At 42.4% G+C, this 20,777-nt stretch overlaps 1 protein-coding gene across 3 annotated transcripts in view; it reads right to left on the reverse strand.

Moving 5' to 3' along the window:
• NFX1 (nuclear transcription factor, X-box binding 1) overlaps positions 1-20,777 on the reverse strand; it is an 81,323-nt gene that overhangs the window by 47,309 nt on the left and 13,237 nt on the right. For all 3 annotated transcript variants that reach the window (XM_021671544.2, XM_021671543.2, XM_012463197.2), the window contains exons 5-9: positions 15,711-15,816; positions 12,237-12,308; positions 9,667-9,806; positions 3,516-3,615; positions 3,218-3,435 (exon numbers count right to left, since the gene is read on the reverse strand). In XM_021671544.2, the coding sequence (XP_021527219.2) occupies positions 3,218-3,435; positions 3,516-3,615; positions 9,667-9,806; positions 12,237-12,308; positions 15,711-15,816 (636 nt within the window). The remainder of the gene's footprint in view (positions 1-3,217; positions 3,436-3,515; positions 3,616-9,666; positions 9,807-12,236; positions 12,309-15,710; positions 15,817-20,777) is intronic.

Genomic DNA, 20,777 nt, shown 5'->3' on the forward strand with positions numbered 1-20,777 from the left:
TAGCTGGGACTACAGACACATGCCACCGCACCTGGCTATTTTTTGTATTTTTAGTAGAGATGGGGTTTCGTCATGTTAGCCAGGATGGTCCTGAACTCCTGACCTCAAGTGATATGCACTCCTTGGCCTCCCAAAGTGTTGGGGATTACAGGTGTGAGCCACTGCACTCAGCCTCCAGAAACTTTAAATGGTTTTGTTTTTTTTTTTTTTAAAACAGGGTCTCACTATGTCAGTCAGACTGGAGTGCAGTGGTGTAATCATGGCTCACTGCAGCCTCAACAGTAGCTGGGACCACAGGCACGTGCCACCACACCCAGGTAATTAAAATTAATTTTTTTGGTACATACAGGGTCTCACCATGTTGCCCAGGCTGGTCTCAAAGTCCTGGACTCAAGCAATTCTCCCACCTCAGCCTCCCAAAGTGCTGAGATTATAGGTATGAGCCACCATGCCTGGCTTCGATGGTTGTTTTTTAATAGTTTTCCCCAGCTTTGTTTATTTTACTGGGAAGCAGATCCATGGGAGCTCCTCATGCTGCCATCCTTAAAGTAGAACTCCACCCAGTCTCTTGTACTGAAGCTGTACCTCTGGAATGGAAATTTCCTACTGAGTAAGATACCAAAAGACCTAATTGAGCTTTCAGCTAGGTCTGAACAAACCTGACAGTCATTGTTTTCACTAGCTATATGCCTGTCTCTGAGCTTCTCAGTCAACTCAGCCTATTTCCTTAAAAGTTTTCCATGATTAAAAATCTGCTGAGGTGTAGTGGGTACCTCTAATCCCTTAACCTGGTCTTGTCCCATCCCAAGATCTGTTACTGCCAGTGACTACCGTTCTCTTGCTCAAGTCCTCTCGTATTACCCATTTCACATTTCCTTCTCTCATCACCAATGGGATACATGAGCACCAGGATAGGATTTCTGGTCATTATATGTGAAATTCTTATAAAACTGACTCATGTGCTTTTGGAAAGGGGATTTAATTTAGTAGTCATTTAATCTCCGTATCATAGACACATTTTCATGGCAAGCAGAGAACCAATAGACTTTCTGAATGCAACTGGAACATGTATTAAAATATGAGAAGAGAGCACTTCTCCTCTATACACAATTTTAAGGTCAGATTGAGAAAAAGGATTAAGTAGGGTGTTCCCACTGATTCATACTGGCACTTGAAAGAAATGTGAAATCTCTTTTTTTGATAAAATGAAAACCAAACCTAAAGATTCTAGCTTTACCTCAGAAGATACATGGTTAGTTTTAGAAATAACTTTCCTATTCAATCTCAGTTGCTTACTTTTCATTTTCCTAAATGCATGGCCTTTCAACACCCACTCATGAGAGAAGCTGCCAAGTCACTGCAAAACTGCACATAGACATTCCCCAAAGACTGAGTCAGACAGCCTCAGTATAGTATTACTTTATATCTAATTCCAACAGCTTTTTCAGGTTTCTGTATCTAAGTAATCAGAAGCCACAAATCAGAAGAAAGTGGAAATCACTAAAAGTAGGCAGGCAAGCATACTAAAAGTACCGACGAATATAAACAACAAAAGCTTTAACAAGCAGATACAACAATTCAAACTGCTCATTGGTATGGGGCAAATAGTCTGAGAAACCTCAGCAGGCCAAGGGTATTGCTGTATTCAGTGTAATAGAGTAACTGGAGTTCATAAAAATGATGTCTCTGGGTCAGTAAGAGAGAAATTATAACACTTTTGGTAACCTCTGTTTAAACATGAAATGTAAATTTTAGAAAAATATTCATCCAGCCAGGCACAGTGGCTTATGCCTGTAATCTGAGCACTTTGGGAGGCTGAGGCAGGTGGATTACCTGAGGTCAGGAGTTCAAGAGCAGCCTGGCCAACATGGTGAAACCCCATCTCTACTAAAAAAATACAAAAAAAAATTAGCTGGGCGTGATGGCAGATGCTTGTAATCCCAGCTACTTGGGAAGCTGAGGCAGGATAATTGCTTAAACCTAGGAGGCAGAGGTTGCAGTGAGCCGAGATCGTGCCATTGCACTCCAGCCTGGGCGACAGACTGAGACCCCATCTCAAAAAAAAAAAAAAAAGAAAAAAGAAAAATATTCATCCAAAACGATGTTCGATAGGTGCTATCCTCAGCTAGATGGGAAACTTAGCTAAAGAGACTAGCATTCCTTCAATGGTCTAAATGGCTGACATTTTATTGTACTTACAATTTGAGTTCTTTGGCCAGGTAAGATGGCTCACACCTGTAATCCCAGCACTTTGGGAACCCGAGGCAGGTAGATCATTTGATGCCAGGACTTTGAGACCAGCCTGGTCAACATGGCAAAACCCCATCTCTATTAAAAATACAAAAATTAGGCCAGGTGCGGTGGCTCATGCCTGTAATCCCAGCACTCTGGGAGGCTGAGGTGGGCGGATCACCTGAAGTCGGGAGTTCGAGACCAGGCTGACCAACATGGAGAAACCCTGTCTCTACTAAAAACACAAAAAAAATTAGCTGGGTGTGGCAGTGCATGCCTGTAATCCCAGCTACTTGGGAGGCTGAAGCAGGAGAATCGCTTGAACCTGGGAGGTGGAAGTTGTAGTGAGCCGAGATCACACCATTGCACACCAGCCTGGACAACAAGAATGAAACTCCATCTCAAAAACAAAAACAAACAAACAAACAAAAACAAAAATTAGCCAGGTGTGGTGGTATGCACCTGTACTCCCAGCTACTTGGGAGGCTGAAACACGAGAATTGTTTGAGCCCAGGAGTCAGAGGCTGCAGTGAGCCGAGACTGCACCACTGCACCCCAGCCTGGGCGACAGAGCAAGACTCTGTCTTCAAACCAAATATCCTACTCACAATTATTTTAGCATGTTCCTATTAAGTGAAAATGCTTTTCAACAGTTGCTGAACCCTGGACTGGAATAAACATATATGGTGTTCATAAGAGTACAGGCTCCTAAGAGAAATCATAACCTCTATGAAACAGTAACTCACCACAGTTGTCCAGAGTTAACAATAAAATACCTGAATCAGAGAGATCACCTGGGCAAATATATGTGTTTTTCACAAGTATATTTTGAGAAAGAAAGAAAAAGTACCTACATAAATTTGATCATAATCTTTAGAAATCTCTGACATCGTAACTGGCACTTAATTCTACATTGCTTAAGCACTCATTGCTGCCAAACATTTACAATAATATTCTAAAAGCCAACTTTACGCCTACTAGTTACCTAAGGAACCACAAGGCAGAGGCTTGCCGCAAACTTTTCCACACGAAGGCACAGGATCCATGCATGTTTTCCGACCACTACTTCCAAGTTCTAGCAATTGGCTGAGAGGAGTTTGGCCACAGGGGCAACAACGCACCAGCTGGGGGAGCCGTGGGCATGGCTGGCAGGGCTGAGGGTGGCACACTTGAGAACACGTGTGGTTACCACATTTCAAGTCCCTGTTAAAAAGAACACACTATTACATAATTGTTGCATAAAGTGCAGCTTTAGTCTAACTGAGGAAAACGTAAAACCTTACTTGCCACATATCTTTAAACAGCTGAAATCCCCAAATCCATCAGACTTTCCTACATCGGTTCCACATAACACATCTCGGGAGGTGCTGCCGCAATAGCATACTTGAAGAGAAAATTTTAAAAACAAAAAATTAGTAACATGTATGGTTGCTTAAAATATCCCAAACAATCTATAAGAAAATACAAAATGTGGGTCTGGCACAGTAGCTCACGCCTGTAATCCCAGCACTTTGGGAGGCCAAAGTAGGAGGAGTGCTTGAGCCCAGGAGTTTGAGACTAGCCTGGACAATGTGGCAAAACTCCATCTCTACAAAAAATACAAAAATTAGCCAGGTGTGATGGCGCACACCTGTGGTCTTAGCTACTTGAGAGGCTGAGGTGGGAGGATCACTTAAGGCCGGGAGGCAGAGGTTGCAGTGAGCCAAAATAATGCCACTGTACTCTAGCCTGGGTGACAGAGCGAGACCCTTTCTGAAAAAAAAAAAGAAAGACAGAAAGAAGTAAGGAAAGAGGGAGGGAAGGAGGAAAGGAAAGAAGGAAGGAAGGGAGGAAGGGAGGACAATTCATTAGAGTACTGATCAGACCTTATGTAGAAACGAGTGTAGTTTGTACAGCAGCTCTAAAACCCATCTAAGAGCTTTACCATTGGAAGAAATAAAAAAGGCCTTGTTAAACCATTAATACCTCTGCAGCACATTCCAAGAACAGCAATAGAGTGAAATAACCTCTAAATTAGGAGAACACTATCTGGTCCATAAGGCCATGGTTGAACATCATTCACTGTGAGACTCCCAGGGGTCCTCCGGTGATGTTACAAGGAATGGACAAGCTAAGCTGGTGGTAGTGGTGGATGGGTTGACATCTGGATCACCCATCCTCAGTTGAACCCAAGAAGCACAGATTTCATTCTTTATGTCAGGGTTTACATAAAACGCTTGTAAAAAGGTCCCTGTTGCTAAAAAGAAATTTATAAATTGGCATGACAGTATAAGATCTAATGATCAGAATAAATGCAATGAAAACGTATCAAATCTTAAAAATCACATATATAGGCCAGGAGCAGTGGCTCATGCCTGTAATCCCACCAGTTTGGGAGGGTGAGGCAGGCGGATCACCTGAGGTCGGAGTTCGAAACCAGCCTGACCAACATGGAGAAACCCTGTCTCTACTAAAAATACAAAATTAACAGGGTGTGGTCACGCATGCCTGTGATCCCAGCTACTTGGGAAGCTGAGACAGGAGAATCACTTGAACCCAGGAGGTGGAGGTTTCAGTGAGCCGAGATCACGCCATTGCACTCCAGCCTGGGCAACCAGAGCGAAACACCATCTCAAAACAAAAAAATCACATATATAATAAAAATAAAATAGAGACCTTCTAATAAAATATTAGAAATAGTACTCACAAAATAAAATAGTACATTAAACAGAACCAAAAAGTTTCACTGAAACATGGGAAGAGGAAAGCCTCAAATCACTGAAGATACAATCAAGGCTTTTTTTTGAGACAAAGTCTCACTCTGTTGCCCAGGCTGGAGTGCAGTGGCGTGATCTTGGCTCACTGCAACCTCTGCCTCCTGGGTTCAAGTGATTCTCCTGCCTCAGTCTCCCAACTAGCTGAGATTACAGGCAGCCGCCATCATGCCCAGCTAATTTTTGTTTTGTATTTTTTTTAGTAGAGATGGGGTTTTGCCATGTTGGCTAGGCTGCTCTCAAACTCCTGAGCTCAGGTGACCAGCCTGCCCCAGCCTCCCAAAGGGCTGGGATTACAGGCGTAAGCCACTGCACCTGGCCATAATCAAGACTCTTGATTGTTTTTCTTTTTAAAGACAGGGTCTCACTTTGTTGCCCAGCTGGAGTGCAGTGGCATAAACACGGCTCACTGAAGCCCGCAACCTCCCAAAGTGCTGGGATTACAGGTGTGAGCCACTCTACCTGCCTTGATATTTTTTTTTTTTTGAGATGGAGCTTCACTCTTGTCGCCCAGGCTGGAGTGCAGTGGCGCAATCTCGGCTTACTGCAACCTCTGCCTCCCGGCTTCAAGTAATTCTCTTGCCTCAGCTTCCCGAGTAGCTGGGACTACAGGCATGAGCCACCACACCCAGGTAATTTTTGTATTTTTTTAAGTAGAGACAAGGTTTCATCATGTTGGCCAGGATAGTCTCGACCTCTTGACATTATGATCCACCCACGTTGGCCTCCCAAAGTGCTGGGATTACAGGCATGAGCCACCATGCCTGGCCTGATTTTTTTTTTAATTAGTTGAATTTAAGACTCAAGGACTCTATTTTTAAAATACACATTCCATCTTCCAGTAAAGTGCATGTGCAATTTCTTTTCTATTTTTTTTTTTTGAGACAGGGCCTCACTTTGTTACCCAGGCTGGAGTGCAGTCATGTGAACAGAGCTTACTGCAGCCTCAAACTCCAGGGCTCAAGCGATCCTCCCGCTTCAGCCCCTTAAGTAGCTGGGCATACAGGTGTGCGCCACCACACCTGGCTAGCTTTTGTATTTTTTGTAGAGATTGAGTTTTGCCATGTTGCCCAAGCTGGTCTCAAACTTCTGGGTTCAAGTGATCAGACCACCTGAACCTCTCGAAGTGCTGGGATTACAGGTGTGAGCCACTGAGCCTGGCCAATATGCAATTTCATCCCCCATTCTAAAACTCATTTGTTCATTTAATAAAGACTTATTTGATAAATTAATAAAGATTCAGAAAATACAATAAATATTTGTAGAATCAATGAATTGGTAAAGAAACCCTGGCAACTGGGAGCTTTTGCTAGAAGGCTTTTCTTTGCTAAGTTTCTGCTCTAACAGAACAAAGGCTTTTTACAGAGGTAATGAACAGACAGCTGTGAACAAAAGAATCAAAAGTCAGAACAGATAACAATAAAAAGAAAATTGAGCTCCTGATGAAATAATCTGAATAATACTAAAAATCTCTCCTAGGCAAAAGAGACAGAAATAAGAGCAGGTGACATAAGAATTAAGTAGAGTCATAACTGGTTAAATAGTATTAAGGAACCAAAGGACCCTGCTGCCAGCCTTAACCCATTTAGTATTTTATCAACATATGAATACTCAAAAATAATGCTTATTAATCTCTAGATAAGACTGAAAGGAATCCTAGAAGAATTATAATTTGATAAGATAAGACTATATACATGGTCAAAATACTCTGCTAGATAATTAATGTGGAAAAACAAAAAGTCTTCAAAACTGGGTTTGAAAAATCAACTAAACAGAAACAAGGAGGAAGAGACTGAGATCCACACAAATTTTTACAAAAAAGACTTGGGTGGGGCTGGATGCGGTGGCTCATGCCTGTAATTCCAGCACTTTGAGAGGCTGAGGCAGGCGGATCACCTGGGGTCAGGAGTTCGAGACCAGCCTGGCCAACATGGTGAAACCCTATCTCTCCATAAAAAAAAAATAAAAAATTATATAAGTTAAAAACAAAAACAAAAAAACTTGGGTGATTTAGCTGAGTAAAACCCCAATATGAACCAAGAGCTAAAAACAGCTGAAGCCAGGTATGGTGGTGTGTATCTGTAGTCCCAGCTACTTGGGAGGCTGAGGCAGGAGAATCTGTACTCTGGACTGGGTGACAAAGCGAGATTTAAAAACAAGGCTTGGTAAGTACCTGGTTAGAGAGCTTTTTTACACTTCATGTTAATTGTAGATCAGTATGACATAATGGATAATCAAACTAGGCATAGACAACTCTTCATTTTCTTGAAGAGACTATCAAAAACAGGCTGGAACAGATTATCCCATTTTCAACCTGGGATAAAACTGGGGGGAGCACCCACAGGCAGGGCCAGGATTCACAACAGATGACTGAAGCCTTGAAGTTCTATTCCACAGAAAAGAGACTACAGAAATTTTAGTCTGGAAAATAATCAGGACACATTTAATCAGTCCTCCGTCTCAGTGAAAAAATCTCAAGAATGTACTCAAATAACATGGAGTTTTGAGCAACACTAGTTTTGGTGGATCCCACAAGACTGGCATTGCTGTGAACAATCTGGCCACTTTTCTTTTTTTATTTTTATATTTATTTTTTTTTATTGCATTTTAGGTTTGGGGGTACATGTGAAGAACATACAAGATTGTTGCATAGGTACACACGTGGCAGTGTGATTTGCTGCCTTCCTCCCCTTCACCTATATGTGGCATTTCTCCCCATGCTCTCTCTCCCCAACTCCCCACCCACCGCTGTCCCTCCCCTATTTCCCCCAACAGACCCCAGTGTGTAGTGCTCCCCTCCCTGTGTCCATGTATTCTCATTGTTCAATACCCGCCTATGAGTAAAAACATGCGGTGTCTGATTTTGTGTTCTTGTGTCAGTTTGCTGAGAATGATGGTTTCCAGGTTCATCCATGTCCCTACAAAGGACGCGAACTCATCGTTTTTGATGGTTGCATAATATTCCATGGTGTATATATGCCACATTTTCCCTGTCCAGTCTATCATCGATGGGCATTTGGGTTGGTTCCAGGTCTTTGCTATTGTAAACAGTGCTGCAATGAACATTCGTGTGCATGTGTCCTTATAGTTTTCTTTTTTTTTTTTTTTTTGGAGACAGGGTCTCACTCTGTCTCCCAGGCTGGAGTGCTGTGGTTCGATCTTGGCTCACTGCAACCTCCACTTCCTGGGCTCAAGCCATCCTCCCACCTCAGCCTCCCAAGTAGCTGGGACTACAGGTGCATGCCACCCTGCCCGGCTAATTTTTTTCTTTTAGTTAGAGATAGGATTTTGCCATTGTTGCCCAGGCTGGTCTCAAATTCTTAGGCTCAAGTGATCCACCTTCCTTGTCCTCCCAAAGTGCTGGGATTAAAAGCATGAGCTACTGCACACAGCCCAATCTAGCCACTTCAAAGAGGATGTGTGGTCTGTGAGCATGTTTCACGGGAAGAAATGAAGCAACCACAGCTATTAGGCCTCAAATGGAACACCGGGGAAAGAATATATGACAACTGATTTTGAACAAGCCAGGAGGAACACGAAATGTAGAGAAAGGCAACCAAGGAGAGAGGATATTTCAGGGAAGCAGATTTTGGCTCAATAAAAGAAAAAACTGGGACAATTAAGAGTTGTATCATAACCAGCCTACCTAAAAATACAGTGAGCTTTCAGGCTGTTAATCAGAGACTGGGTAACTGACAATATCCACTTTAGGGAGCAAAGAAGGGGGTAACTGCACTAAGAGATAAAAAATTAGTTTGATATGTTTTTAAATTTCATATAAATTCATTTTTTTTTTTAATTATTATTTTTGGAGATTGAGTCTCACTCTGCTATCTGAGCTGGAGTGCACTGGCTTGATCTTGGCTCACTGCCAACTTCTGCCTTCTGGGTTCAAGTAATTCTCTTGCCTCACCCTCCTAAGTAGCTGGGATTACAGGCACCCGCCACTACACCTAGCTGATTTTTGTATTTTTACTAGAGACAGGATTTCACCATGTTGGTCAGGCTGATCTCGATCTCCTCACCTCAAGTCATCACCTGCCGCAGCCTCCCAAAGTGCAAGGATTACAGGCGTGAGCCACTGCGTCCGGCCAGTTCATTTTCAAGATTATTTTGGTCTTTCTAAATCCTTTTTAAGCAGTTACTTTTAAACAGCATTTTTAAATTTCCTATTTAAATTAGAGAGGCCAGGTACAGAGGCTCATGCCTGTAATCCCAGCACTTTGGAAGGTCAAACCAGGCATACATATCACTTGAGGTCAGGAGTTCAAGACCAGCCTGACCAACATGGCGAAACCCCATCTCTACTAAAAATACAAAAATTATCAAGGCATGGTAGCGGGCACCTGTGAATCCCAGCTACTTGGGAGGCTGAGGTAGGAGAACTACTTGAACTTGGGAGGTAGAGGTTGCAGTGAGCTAGGATCATGCCACTGCACTCCAGCCTGGGCAACAGAGCGAGACTCATCTCAAAAAGAAAAAAAAAAATTATATACAACAATGACCTATACTGGTATGCAGGTAAAATAATAAAAACCATTTAAGCATTGTATCTCCAGTCCTCTCTACCCAAGGTCTTTGTGACTGTAAGCCTGAGACCAATCAAAGTTTATCAAGACAATCATTAATAAGATTCTGGAAAAGTACATAAGCATTGCTAACTGGCGTGACGACCACTTACCCTGGTTCAAAATGATCTGGCAAGGCTGGCACTGACCCCCATGGCACAGCTCAGCACAGTGGTGTTGACCACAGTTCAAAATATTCTCACATGGGTTAGAACAGTGGACTGAGACAGCCTGACCACAGCGAACTGTGTGCCTGTAAAGACAATAGACATAAAGACAGCATCAGTCTAAAAGTTCCTGTTGGACAACTAAACTAACACAGTGGCCCTAACTCTTTCTTCAAAACCTGCTACACCTTTCTCTAACTTCATTTCCCTCACTTTTTCCTACATGTCTCCCTCCTCCAATCCTTATTTCCTCAATCAATAACTCTCCCCTTCTCCACTCCTTTTTTTTTTTTTTTTTTTGAGACAGTCTCGCTCTGTCACCAGGCCGGAGTGCAGTGGCACGATCTCGGCTCACTGCAACCTCCACCTCCCAGGTTCAAGCGATTCTCCTGCCTTAGCTTCCCAAGTAGCTGGGACTACAGGCATGCACCACCATGACTGGCTAATTTTTGTATTTTTAGTAGAAATGGGGTTTCACCATGTTGGCCAGAATGGTTTCGATATCCTGATGTCGTGACCCGCCCGTCTTGGCTTCCCAAAGTGTTGGGATTACAGGCGTTAGCCACCGTGCCCAGCCCTTCTTTTTAAAAAAAAAAAAAAAAACAGAGGCAGGGTCTCTCTATGTTGCCCAGGCTGATCTTGAACTCCTAGGCTCAAAGGATCCTCTTGCCTCAGGCTCCCAAAGTGTTGGGATTACAGGCTTGAGCCACCACACCCGGCCTACTCTTTCTTCTTTCTCCTCCTTTGTTCTTTTTATTTTCTATCCTGTCTTTCTTTCCTATTTTCTGAGCAGTGAGAAACTGAAGGCTATTCCTGAGTATTTGCTTTATATGATTTCATCTCTGAGTTCCATGAAGCAGCATACATAAGGAGAAAGAATGCTGGTGTGAGAAGTTAGAAGATCTGGGTTCTAGTCCTCGCTCTGCCTGAAGCTTCCACAGTACTTTATAGACAGGGGAGAAAAGACAGCTAGCATGTACCCAGATCTGACACACTCAGACTAATAGCACAATGGCAATATCCTGAGACCTAGCACTTAGAACATATTATATGTGACTTTGCTTCAGGCTAGGGAAATAAGCTAATTCTAGTTTTGTGCTAATAAACGTCCTGATTTTGCTGAGAGAAGGATATAAGAAAGTCTTTTTTTTTTGAGATGGAGTCTTCCTCTGTCACCCAGGCTGGAGTGCAGTGGTGCCATCTCAGCTCACTGCAACCTCCATCTCCTGGTTTCAAGAGATTCTCCTACCTCAGCCTCCCCAGTAGCTAGGACTTCAGGTGCATGCTATCATGCCCAGCTAATTTTTGTATTTTCAGTAGAGATGGGTTTTCACCCTGTTGCCCTGGATAGTCTCAAACTCTTAACCCCAAGCGATCCACCCACCTTGGCCTCCCAAAGTGCTGGGATTACAGGTGTGAGCACTGTGCCTGGCCCGAGAAAGTACTTTTAAACAATTGTCTTCAGGTCCAGAAAGCTAGGGTAATAGTTAAGCACTTGGAGCCTACTCTCCTGTAAGAAGAGTTTTATTTGACCCGTGACTCCCATCTCAACTCCTTATTTCATTTTTAAAAGTCACCATTATATACATAAATGATCAGCTTGCAATACTTGATATAACGGCTAACACTGGCCTGTTATGCTATCATTCTGCCTAGCACCATGGCTAACATTAATCCCTTGAAGTAGACACTATTATTTCTACTTTATAAGAAAAATGAGGTCAGTGAGATCAAGCAACTTGCCCAGAATCAACAACCAGTAAGTAGCAGAATCAGGATCTGACCTTTCTGACTTAAAAGGCTTACATGTAATCTCAGGCCACACGACTACCCTCATAAGTTCAGTAAAGGCTGAAAATCTGCATGATTCATCTCATCTTGCCGTTCAGAAATCATTTTAAGATCTTAATGGGCCTCAGAGATACTCCACAGCTATCAGTGATTCTTGTACTAATGATGTAGGAGGTCTTGTATTATAATGGAATGAGGATGAGCTCTGGAGTCACTTATTCTTTCATTCAACAATATTCACTAAAAGACTCCTAGATGCCAGATACTATGCTAGGCACAGAAAACTGTTCCCTGCCTCCTTAACCTTAACAGGCCCGGGTTCAACTCCTGGTTCTGTCACCCATTAGAGAGGTTAAAAAAATCCTTGTCACTTTGGTATTTTACCTGAAATGGGTAATCTCACAATCTTACTGTGCATATAAGATTACAAAATAGGGTCATGGGCAGCACAGGGAACTACTAGTTATAGAAAAGTACTATCTGTGGTACACTTGGTCTCGCAAGTTGCCCACTTGGCTCTCTTCCAAGTGTCCTTCCGTCCTTTCCTTTCTTTCCTTACTGTTCTAAAGCTTTTTAATAAACTTTCACTCCTGAAAAAAAAAAAAAGTACTATTCATGCCTACCATTTATTTGTATCTACATACTATTCTTTTATTTTAGAAATTCACAAGTAAATCATGCATATGAAAACTGAGGTCTTCTTTAGAGTATGATTTTAACTTTACCTTGTTCGTCCACATTCACATGTTTTTGTCATAAAGGCAGGGCAGGGTGGGCAGGGTCCTGGATGGCAGAGACTGAAAGAGAAAGCTTTCACTGAATAAACCACAGCCATGTATCCAACCTGAGCAAAGCTATTCTAGCTGGGTCCTACTGTGAATAATGGTAACAAATAAATCTACTAAGAAATGTCTTTGTATTTGTTTAAAGTTGATTAAACTATTTGAACAAAGATATCAACTGTATTTTTATGTGTAAAAATTGATATCATTATCACCATAGACTATTTAACCAGAAAAGTAAATCCCAAGTCAAAATACTGGTTATATCTGGGTCTGAGAGTCAAAGATGACATTTTCAAATATAGTCTTGGCCCACTTACAGCAGTGTAAGGGAATAAAAATAGTTTGCTATTTAGGTAAAAGTCAGAATGGCTAATGGGGTCCTGTAGAAGATCAGAGTCTAAGCAAGGTATCAAAACTCAAATCTACTGGGTCCATAAGAAGTACAGACATAGTCTTATCAGCTAGTAAAGTAATAATTAGGCACTGGGCTAACAATGGAACAGTGAAAAGAAGGCTGACATGAGGGGAAGAATGCTGGCGAGTAACATGGAGAGAATGACAGGGAAAAGGGTCATGGAAAGAATTGGGCTCAGTGATATGCTATAGGTCAGAATTAGCCCTCTGGAAAATGCTATTTTTAGGAGTTATATTATAGAGACCAATAGAAAAAAGTTACAATATGGAATCTGTATATTCAAATAAATACTGTCCTCTTCAAAGCAGACACTTTGGCAAATTACACAGTGGTACAGAACTACTACTACTTAGAACATTTTGGGAACTTCTGTGACAACTGTTTTTGGGGTAGGAGGGGTATATTCTAGGTGGCAAATCACAATCCTTTGGGAATTGAAAGTCAATCAGAGCCAAGACTAATAAATCAGATAAGTAACAGAATTTGGTGTAAAACCTGCAAAACACAAGTGTGTTTATAAAGTGGTCTGGCTGGAATGTTTAGTTTCTGTGCAACTCTGAAACAAGCTCTGATAATTCTTAAATAAGGTTTAAACATTGAAAACCATCCAGGAACAAGTGTCTAGTCTTCTAAAGTGACTCATTTTGATAGACAATACTCATAGGAGACATAAGTTTAAGCATGTTTCTTTAAAATCCAGTATCATTATTCAACGGTTATATTTTACATATACCTCAATCCTTTCAGGCAAAACAATTTGCTTGTCAGGTGTGGGTGACTCTAGGTTATTTAAAATATCCCAGAAGCCTGGACTCAATCTCAGGTTTTAACTTTTAGACCAGAGGTTCATAACATCGGCTATATATCAGAAGTACCTGGAGAGCTTTTAAAAAATACAGATGTTCACGCCAGGCGTGGTGGCTCACACCTGTCATCTCAGCACTTTGGGAGGCTGAGGTGGGAGGATCGCTTGAGCTCAGGAGTTCAAGGGTGCAGTGAGCTATGATAGCACCACTGCATTCAAACCTGGGCAACAGAGGCTATCTCTATGGCTTTTGAGTCCTGACAAATGCAAATGAGAGAAACCAAAGCTTTCTTGGGAGACCAGAAAAGTGCTACTGGGGAATGGGCTTCAGCAACCTCTGTGGTCCTAAAAGTAAAAGAATAGTTCCCAAGTCAAGTGTGAGAGTTCTAGAGCCACAAAAGAGCAGGAGCAGGTTTTAAGGTGTTCTTTTCTTTCAGACATGGTGCTGATCATGTGATCCGCATCAGTTTATCTCTGGTAGTCATGAAAGCTTTGTAAAGATATCCATGCAGAGGGTTTTCTTATTACTGAACTTACTTAAAATGACAGCTAATGGCAGGAATAGCTTGTAAATGAGCCCCCAAGGAAGGACCTACGTGAGCAGTCAAAGAGAATGAGGTATTTGACTGCCCAGTAGATCACAGGCTGTGCTGTTTAGCCCAGTCTAAAACAACTCTACCCCATTGACATCTCCCCTGTGCCACCACCATGCCTTGATCACAAGGCCCCTGGTTCAATATTACCCCTGCTCCAAGCAGTAGAAATACCAAGATAACACTCTGATGTCTGGTTTACTCTTAGATTTGGGTAGTAAAAGCAAGAATTTTCATTTTTTGATCATTTGCCAGACTCTGTACCGAGCCTCATAGGTGCATTAATTCATTTAATTTTCATAGAACCCTATGAGATAAGTATTATTATTCCTATCATTATTATTCTACAGATACAGGCTTAGATAAGTTAAGTAACTTGCCCAAGGTCACGTAACTATTTAAGTAACTTGAATCTAAGATTTAAACCTTTGTCTGAGGTCAAGGCCTGAGGAAATTTATTTGTAACTGATCAATTATTTTTCTACTACTGTGCATTTATTAGTATTTAGAAGCTGACTAGACACAGTCCACTTATTTATTTATTATTTTTAGAGACATAGTCTTGCTTTGTTGCCCAAGCTGGAGTGCAATGGTGCAACCGTAGCTCACTGCAGCCCTGAACTCGACTCAAATGATCCTCCTGCCTCAGCCTCCCAAGTAGCTGGGACTATAGGTGTGGCCCACCACACCCGGCTAATTTTAAAATTTTTTTGTAGAGATGGGATCTCACTTTGTTGCCTAGTCTGTTGTAGAACTCCTAGCCTCAAGCAATCCTCTTGCCTTGGCCTCCCAGCATGCTGGGATTACAGGCATGAGCCACCATGTCTGGTTTATGGATATAGTCTAAAGCTGGCTATTTATTGTAGGAAAAGGATTGACATCCTATGGCTGGCTGGGTGTGGTGGGTCTCACCTTACAGGTGTGACCCACCAGAGTTCAAGACCAGCCTGGGCAACACGGCAAAACCCCATCTCTACCAAAAAATACAAAAATTAGCCAGGCTTGGTGGGTCCCAGCTACTCAGGAGGATGAGGTGGAAGGATGGCTTGAGCACAGGAGGCAAAGGTTGCAGTGAGCTGTGATTAGGCCATCACACTCCAGCCTGGGAGACAAAGTGAGACCATCTTAAAAAAAAAAAAAAATTGACATCCTAGAAATACTATCCAACTGGGATCCTACACAATTATCTTTCTTCAGACAGAAAGTTCCTATACATTCTCCTGGACTTGGATATTACTGGGGGATAAAACATATGAGTCACATTTCTTCTTAGAAGTGAGTAGTGTAACATAGTGGAAGGAGCACTGGCTTTGGAAACCCTAGCTCCACCATGGCCTGCCAATGCAACACTGGGCAAGAGGCCTGGCCTTTCTGAGCCTCATCTGTAAAGTGGAGATGATAAATATCTATGTATTACTGGGCTGTGGTAAGGATTCAACAAATTAACTGATGTAGCGTGTCTGGCACAGAGTAAGTGCTCAGTAAATGGTCCCATATCACCCTTCACCCCATCCCACTACATGCTAACCAGATATGTTTACTTAGAGCCACAAGCAAGCATGTCTACCAAGAATCCCAAGGGAATTAGCATTCCAACTTACAGGTTACAGGAATGTGGGCAGTCCTGGCCAGGCTGTTTCCTTCGACAAACCTCACCACAGCTATGTGGAATTTCATTTCTGCTCCACTCAGGATTCTTTACCTTGCCTAGAACATATCAGATCAGAGAGTCAATGGTACAAACTTCAACCACATCCTCAACTTTAATGAAACAGTAAAGTATAGCCAGACAGCATGAAACTTTAGTGTGGTTTTCATTATTTCAACAAATGCATTATCTCATATCCTAAAATAAAAAGATAAATATAATGCTATTCATTAAAAGTTTCACTGAGTATGATAAACCTTAAATCCTGGATTACCTGGGAAAGATAAACAAAGAGTCACTTTTACTTATGAAAATACTACCTTAACTAACAGAAACGTTTAATCTAAACACCTATAAGACAAGCCTTCTATAACTGGGCTTCTGGATTGATACGCAAATTGCTGCTGCAAGGATCAGAGAGAGGAAACGAGACCAGCGCTGTGGGGAAAGGGGGGAGGCAATAAAAGATGGAAAGGAAATAAATCCCCTGTGTAGCAGGAACTCACCTATTCTAAAACTATAAAGTAGGCATAAAAGGGCTTAGAATTTTATAATCAATGTCACTGCAAATCTTCATGGCACATCTTCTATGGACTCAGCAGAGACAGGGAAGAGTAAAACCAAGGCATAGGATTCCTCCTTGCCTTGAGGAATTCATCCTCACCTGGGCAATTTGCACACCAAATTGCAGCCATCCCCAGTCCATGGCCTCTGCTTTTCTCTCTATACGATCTCTTTCAGAAATTTTATTCATGTTGAGAGGTGCAATCCACCTGAAGGCCATTGATCCTCAAATCTACATTTTCTCCCTTGCCCTGAATCTTCAGTTTAAGTCCCACATGTCCAAGAGTCTGCTGAACATCTTTGCTTGGGGTTTCACAGTCACCTCCAACTGGCTTTATCCACAGACAAAGTTCACATCTTCCCTCTACAACTCCTCTCTTCTCAGCATTTCCTGTTTCTGTCAGTGAAACCAATTCTGTCAGTGTCACACATGCTCAAAAATTACAGTCATCGCTGATACCTCTTTCTACTTAATGACCATATTGTGACAATTTGTCCTACACAGTGGCTCTCACCTCATCTCCTCTCCTACTCCTGCTTCTCTACTGGCCAAAACCTCATCTCCAGACTATTACAAAAGCTTCCCTGCCTCTGTGCTTTTTTGCTCCAATTCAGTGCCCCGGTTTTCCCCTCACATCTCTCAAGAGCTCTACCTCTTGTCCCTGACTCCAAGTGATGTTTTGGAGTTTTTTTGTTTTTCTTTTCCCTGCAAGTGTTCTGTATTACACCCTTTTCTCACTCTGTACCCTTTCATCTGCTAAGGTCTTATCTACTCCTCTCAGCTTTCTCATCCTTAAGTCCTGGTCTCTCCTCAAATATTACTACCTGCCTGTTGGACATATCTCACTGTATGTTCTGCCCACTCCTCTTGGTCAACATTTCTAAACTGCAGTCACTGTCCCCACCAGACCTTGTTTTTTTGACCTGCCCTTTTCCTTGGTATCACCATTTCCAAAAGCATGGAACTTTGGAGTCACATTTGGGTTCCTCCCGTTCCCACTACTGTTAAGAATTAACCTAACACCATCTTTTTCTTTCTATCCCACTCATTAGAGGCTTGTACTACTCTTCATCTGGATTACTGTAAGTCCCAAACTGTTTAGTCTCCAAAATACTCTACTCACTGCTACCAAACTAATCTCTATAAAGAATCATATTGATGCCCTCAGTGGCTTCCCGTAGCCTTTCAAATGAAGTCCCAACATCTGAGACTGGAATCAAAGGGTCAGCCCTTCCCTTCCAGTCATCTCCCACTCCCCTACCATCCTAGATCTTGGGCTCCATAAGTGGATGAATCCCTCTTCTCCAAATAGATCCTGTTTCCCTGCTGATTTTGAACTGCTTATGCTATTCTCTTCAACATATCTTTCTGCCTACCAAGATTTTACCTAGTTTTCAATGCCAGTTCAATTCTACCTCCTTCAAGAAGGCTTCTCTTAATCATCCAGCTGTAAGTCATAACTTAGCCCAAAGATCTCCTATAGTACTTTGTATTTCTAGCAGAGTATCAGGTTAGTTGTGGCTTAACTCTTAGACTGTAAGCTCTGGTAAATTAATCATTTTATTCGCCACTGTTTCTTTGTAGTGCCTCAAACATCAGTAAGTTCTCAATAAAAGCAGGTTAAATTAGTGATCTCCTGGAAGAACAGTGTGGGGCAGAGTAATCAGGCAAGTAGGGCCTTTATGTGCATTCTCACACATTTTACCACTTTCAGATCATCCTGACCTTCACTCCACATTCTTTGCTTTTTTTTTTTTTTTTTGAGACGGAGTCTTGCTCTGTAGCCAGGCTGGAGTACAGTGGCACAATCTTGGCCCATTGCAACCTCCGCCTCCTAGGTTCAAGTGATTCTTCTGCCTTAGCCTCCCGAGTAGCTGGGACCACAGGCACGTGCCACCATGCCTGGCTAATTTTTGTATTTTTAGTAGAGCCGGGGTTTCACCAATGTTGGCCAGGATGGTCTCGATCTGTTGATCTCGTGATCTGCCTGCCTCGGCCTCCCAAAGTGCTGGGATTACAGGTGTGAGCCACCGCGCCCGGCCCACTCCACATTCTTATACCATCTTAGAGTCTCTCATCTAATTTGTCAGTGAAGGCTTTAACAAGATTTTTAATTCCATTATGGTACTTTATGCTTAAAAATCCTTTTTTTTTTTTTTAATAGAGACAGTGTTTCACCATCTTGGCCTGGCTGAGTCTTGAACTTCTGACCTTGTGATCCACCCACCTCGGCCTCCCAAAGTGCTGGAATTACAGGCGTCGGCCGCTGCACCCGGCCTACTTAAAAATCCTTTAAAATAAGGTATTAAGTATTGGTATTGTCCTATTTGCCCAAATTTCCATTGATCTATTACTTCCAGTTTCACGTCCTTTCTGGTAGTATATTCAAGAATATTTAGAGAGGCTGAGGAGGGTGGATTGCCTGAGCTCAGGAGTTCGAGACCAGCCTGGGCAACGTGGTGAAACCCCGTCTCTGCTAAAATACAAAAAAAATTAGCCAGGCATGGCAGCATGCGCCTGTAATTCCAGCTACTCTGGAGGCTGAGCCAGGAGAATTACTTCAACCTGGGAGGCGGAGGTTGCGGTGAGCCGAGATATCACACCACTGCATTCCAGCCCGGGCGGCAGAGCAAGACTCCATCTCAAAAAAAAAAATAATAATAACATTTATTCCCTCACCTAATGCCAATTTAGTGTGTTTTGTTTTTGAGACGGAGTTTCACTCTTGTTGCACTAGCTGGAGGGCAGTGGTGTGATCTTGGCTCACCACAACCTCCACCTCCCAGGTTCAAGCGATTCTCCTGCCTCAGCCTCCCAAGTAGCTGGGATTACAGGCGCACACTGCCACACCCGGCATTTTGTATTTTTAGTAGAGACAGGTTTTCTGCATGTTAGTCAGGCAGGTCTCAAACTCCTGAGCTCAGGTGATCTGCTAGCCTCAGTCTCCCAAAGTGTTGGGATTACAGGCATGAGTTACCATGCCCAGCCCAATTTAGTTTACCCAATTAAGGCTCAGATTTTGTCAATAAAACATATAAGGCCAGCAGATTTCAAATGAAAGAGTGGCCAAAGTGAGAGAGAGAATAACAAAGGAAAGCTTCCTTTGTAAGAGGGCGTTTGGGGTCAGATCCTAAATAATACAGTGGTTAAGAATTGAAAGAAAAGAAGGGGAAGTCAAGGAGTTCACCAAGGTATTGCATCTAGAAGATGCAGAGTTGATGGTAAATGACTCTTTTTGAAAGTTGCTAAGTAATGGGAAAGGAGAAATATGAGCAAGGAGGTTAGAAAAATAAGGAGAGCACGCAGAAAGAAACAATAAGAGCTACTATTTCAAGAAGGGAATAGTCGGGGAGGGAGAAAAAAAGAAAAAAAAATAAGGGAATAGTCAAAGGTGTCAAGGGCTGTCACTCTGCCAAAAGATTATGAGCTTATAAATCAGCCCTAGATATATATGGTTGGAAAGGAGTCATTGGTGATTTCTTTCTTTCTTTTTTTTTTTGAGATGGAGTCTCATTCTGTTGCCCAGGCTGGAGTGCAATGGCATGATATTGGATCACTACAACCTCTGCCTCCCAGGTTCAAGCAATGCTCCTGCCTCAGCCTCCTGAGTACCTAGGATTACAGACACACACCACCATGCCCGGCTAATTTATTTTAGTACAGATGGAGTTTTGCCATGTTGGCCAGGCTAGTCTCGAACTCCTGACTTCAGGTGATCCACCCACCTCAACCTCCCAAAGTGCTGGGATTATAGGCATGAGCCAATAAGCCTGGCCCATTCATGATTTCTGAATACAGTTTCACTGAGGCAGCAAGGACAGAAGGAAAAATGTAATGCTTCAAGGAGGGAGGGAGACAGTAAAAAAACAAAATCTGAAAAATCAACAGAGGGAGGTTAGTTCATTAAAAGGCAGAAAAGGGGAAAAAAAAGACATGCAGAAAGAGGCTAGCAGCAAGAATGAGCATCTGGATTTCAGGAAGTTTTCCCCTAATACCTAGGGGAACTAAGATATCCAAAAACAGAAGTATTCCATAAAGAGGGAAGAGATCAAGATTGAGTTTATAATGCTGGCTTATAAAAAAAAAATCTGTTTATTATAAATACCAATGATTTATTTCTAGAATTAAAATAAACACTATTGTTTACTCATACTGCTCAAATCTGGAATATCGAAGCTGTAACTGCTGGGAGTGATATGAAGCCCACGCCCACACCTACCTCTGCTACCCGGTCAGGTCTGGTCTCAAGACCAAGGAGACCAGCATTACAGCCCAGAAGCAGCATGAGTCTGGCTGGCCATCTCCAGAGCAGCCTGCCAGGAGCATAAAGGCTGTGGCTCTAGCTGTGTGATGGACAACATGAACATAGCCTTATAGACTCCTGTAGCTTTGAAATCTCATTAGTAACTTCTAAAACATGCCGTGCAGACCACCTTTCCTGAACTAAGGTACAAT

This window comes from Aotus nancymaae, unplaced genomic scaffold (assembly GCF_030222135.1).
Source record: "Aotus nancymaae isolate 86718 unplaced genomic scaffold, 86718_ANA_hifiasm-v0.15.2.pri h1tg000003l, whole genome shotgun sequence".
Lineage (NCBI taxonomy): Eukaryota > Metazoa > Chordata > Mammalia > Primates > Aotidae > Aotus > Aotus nancymaae.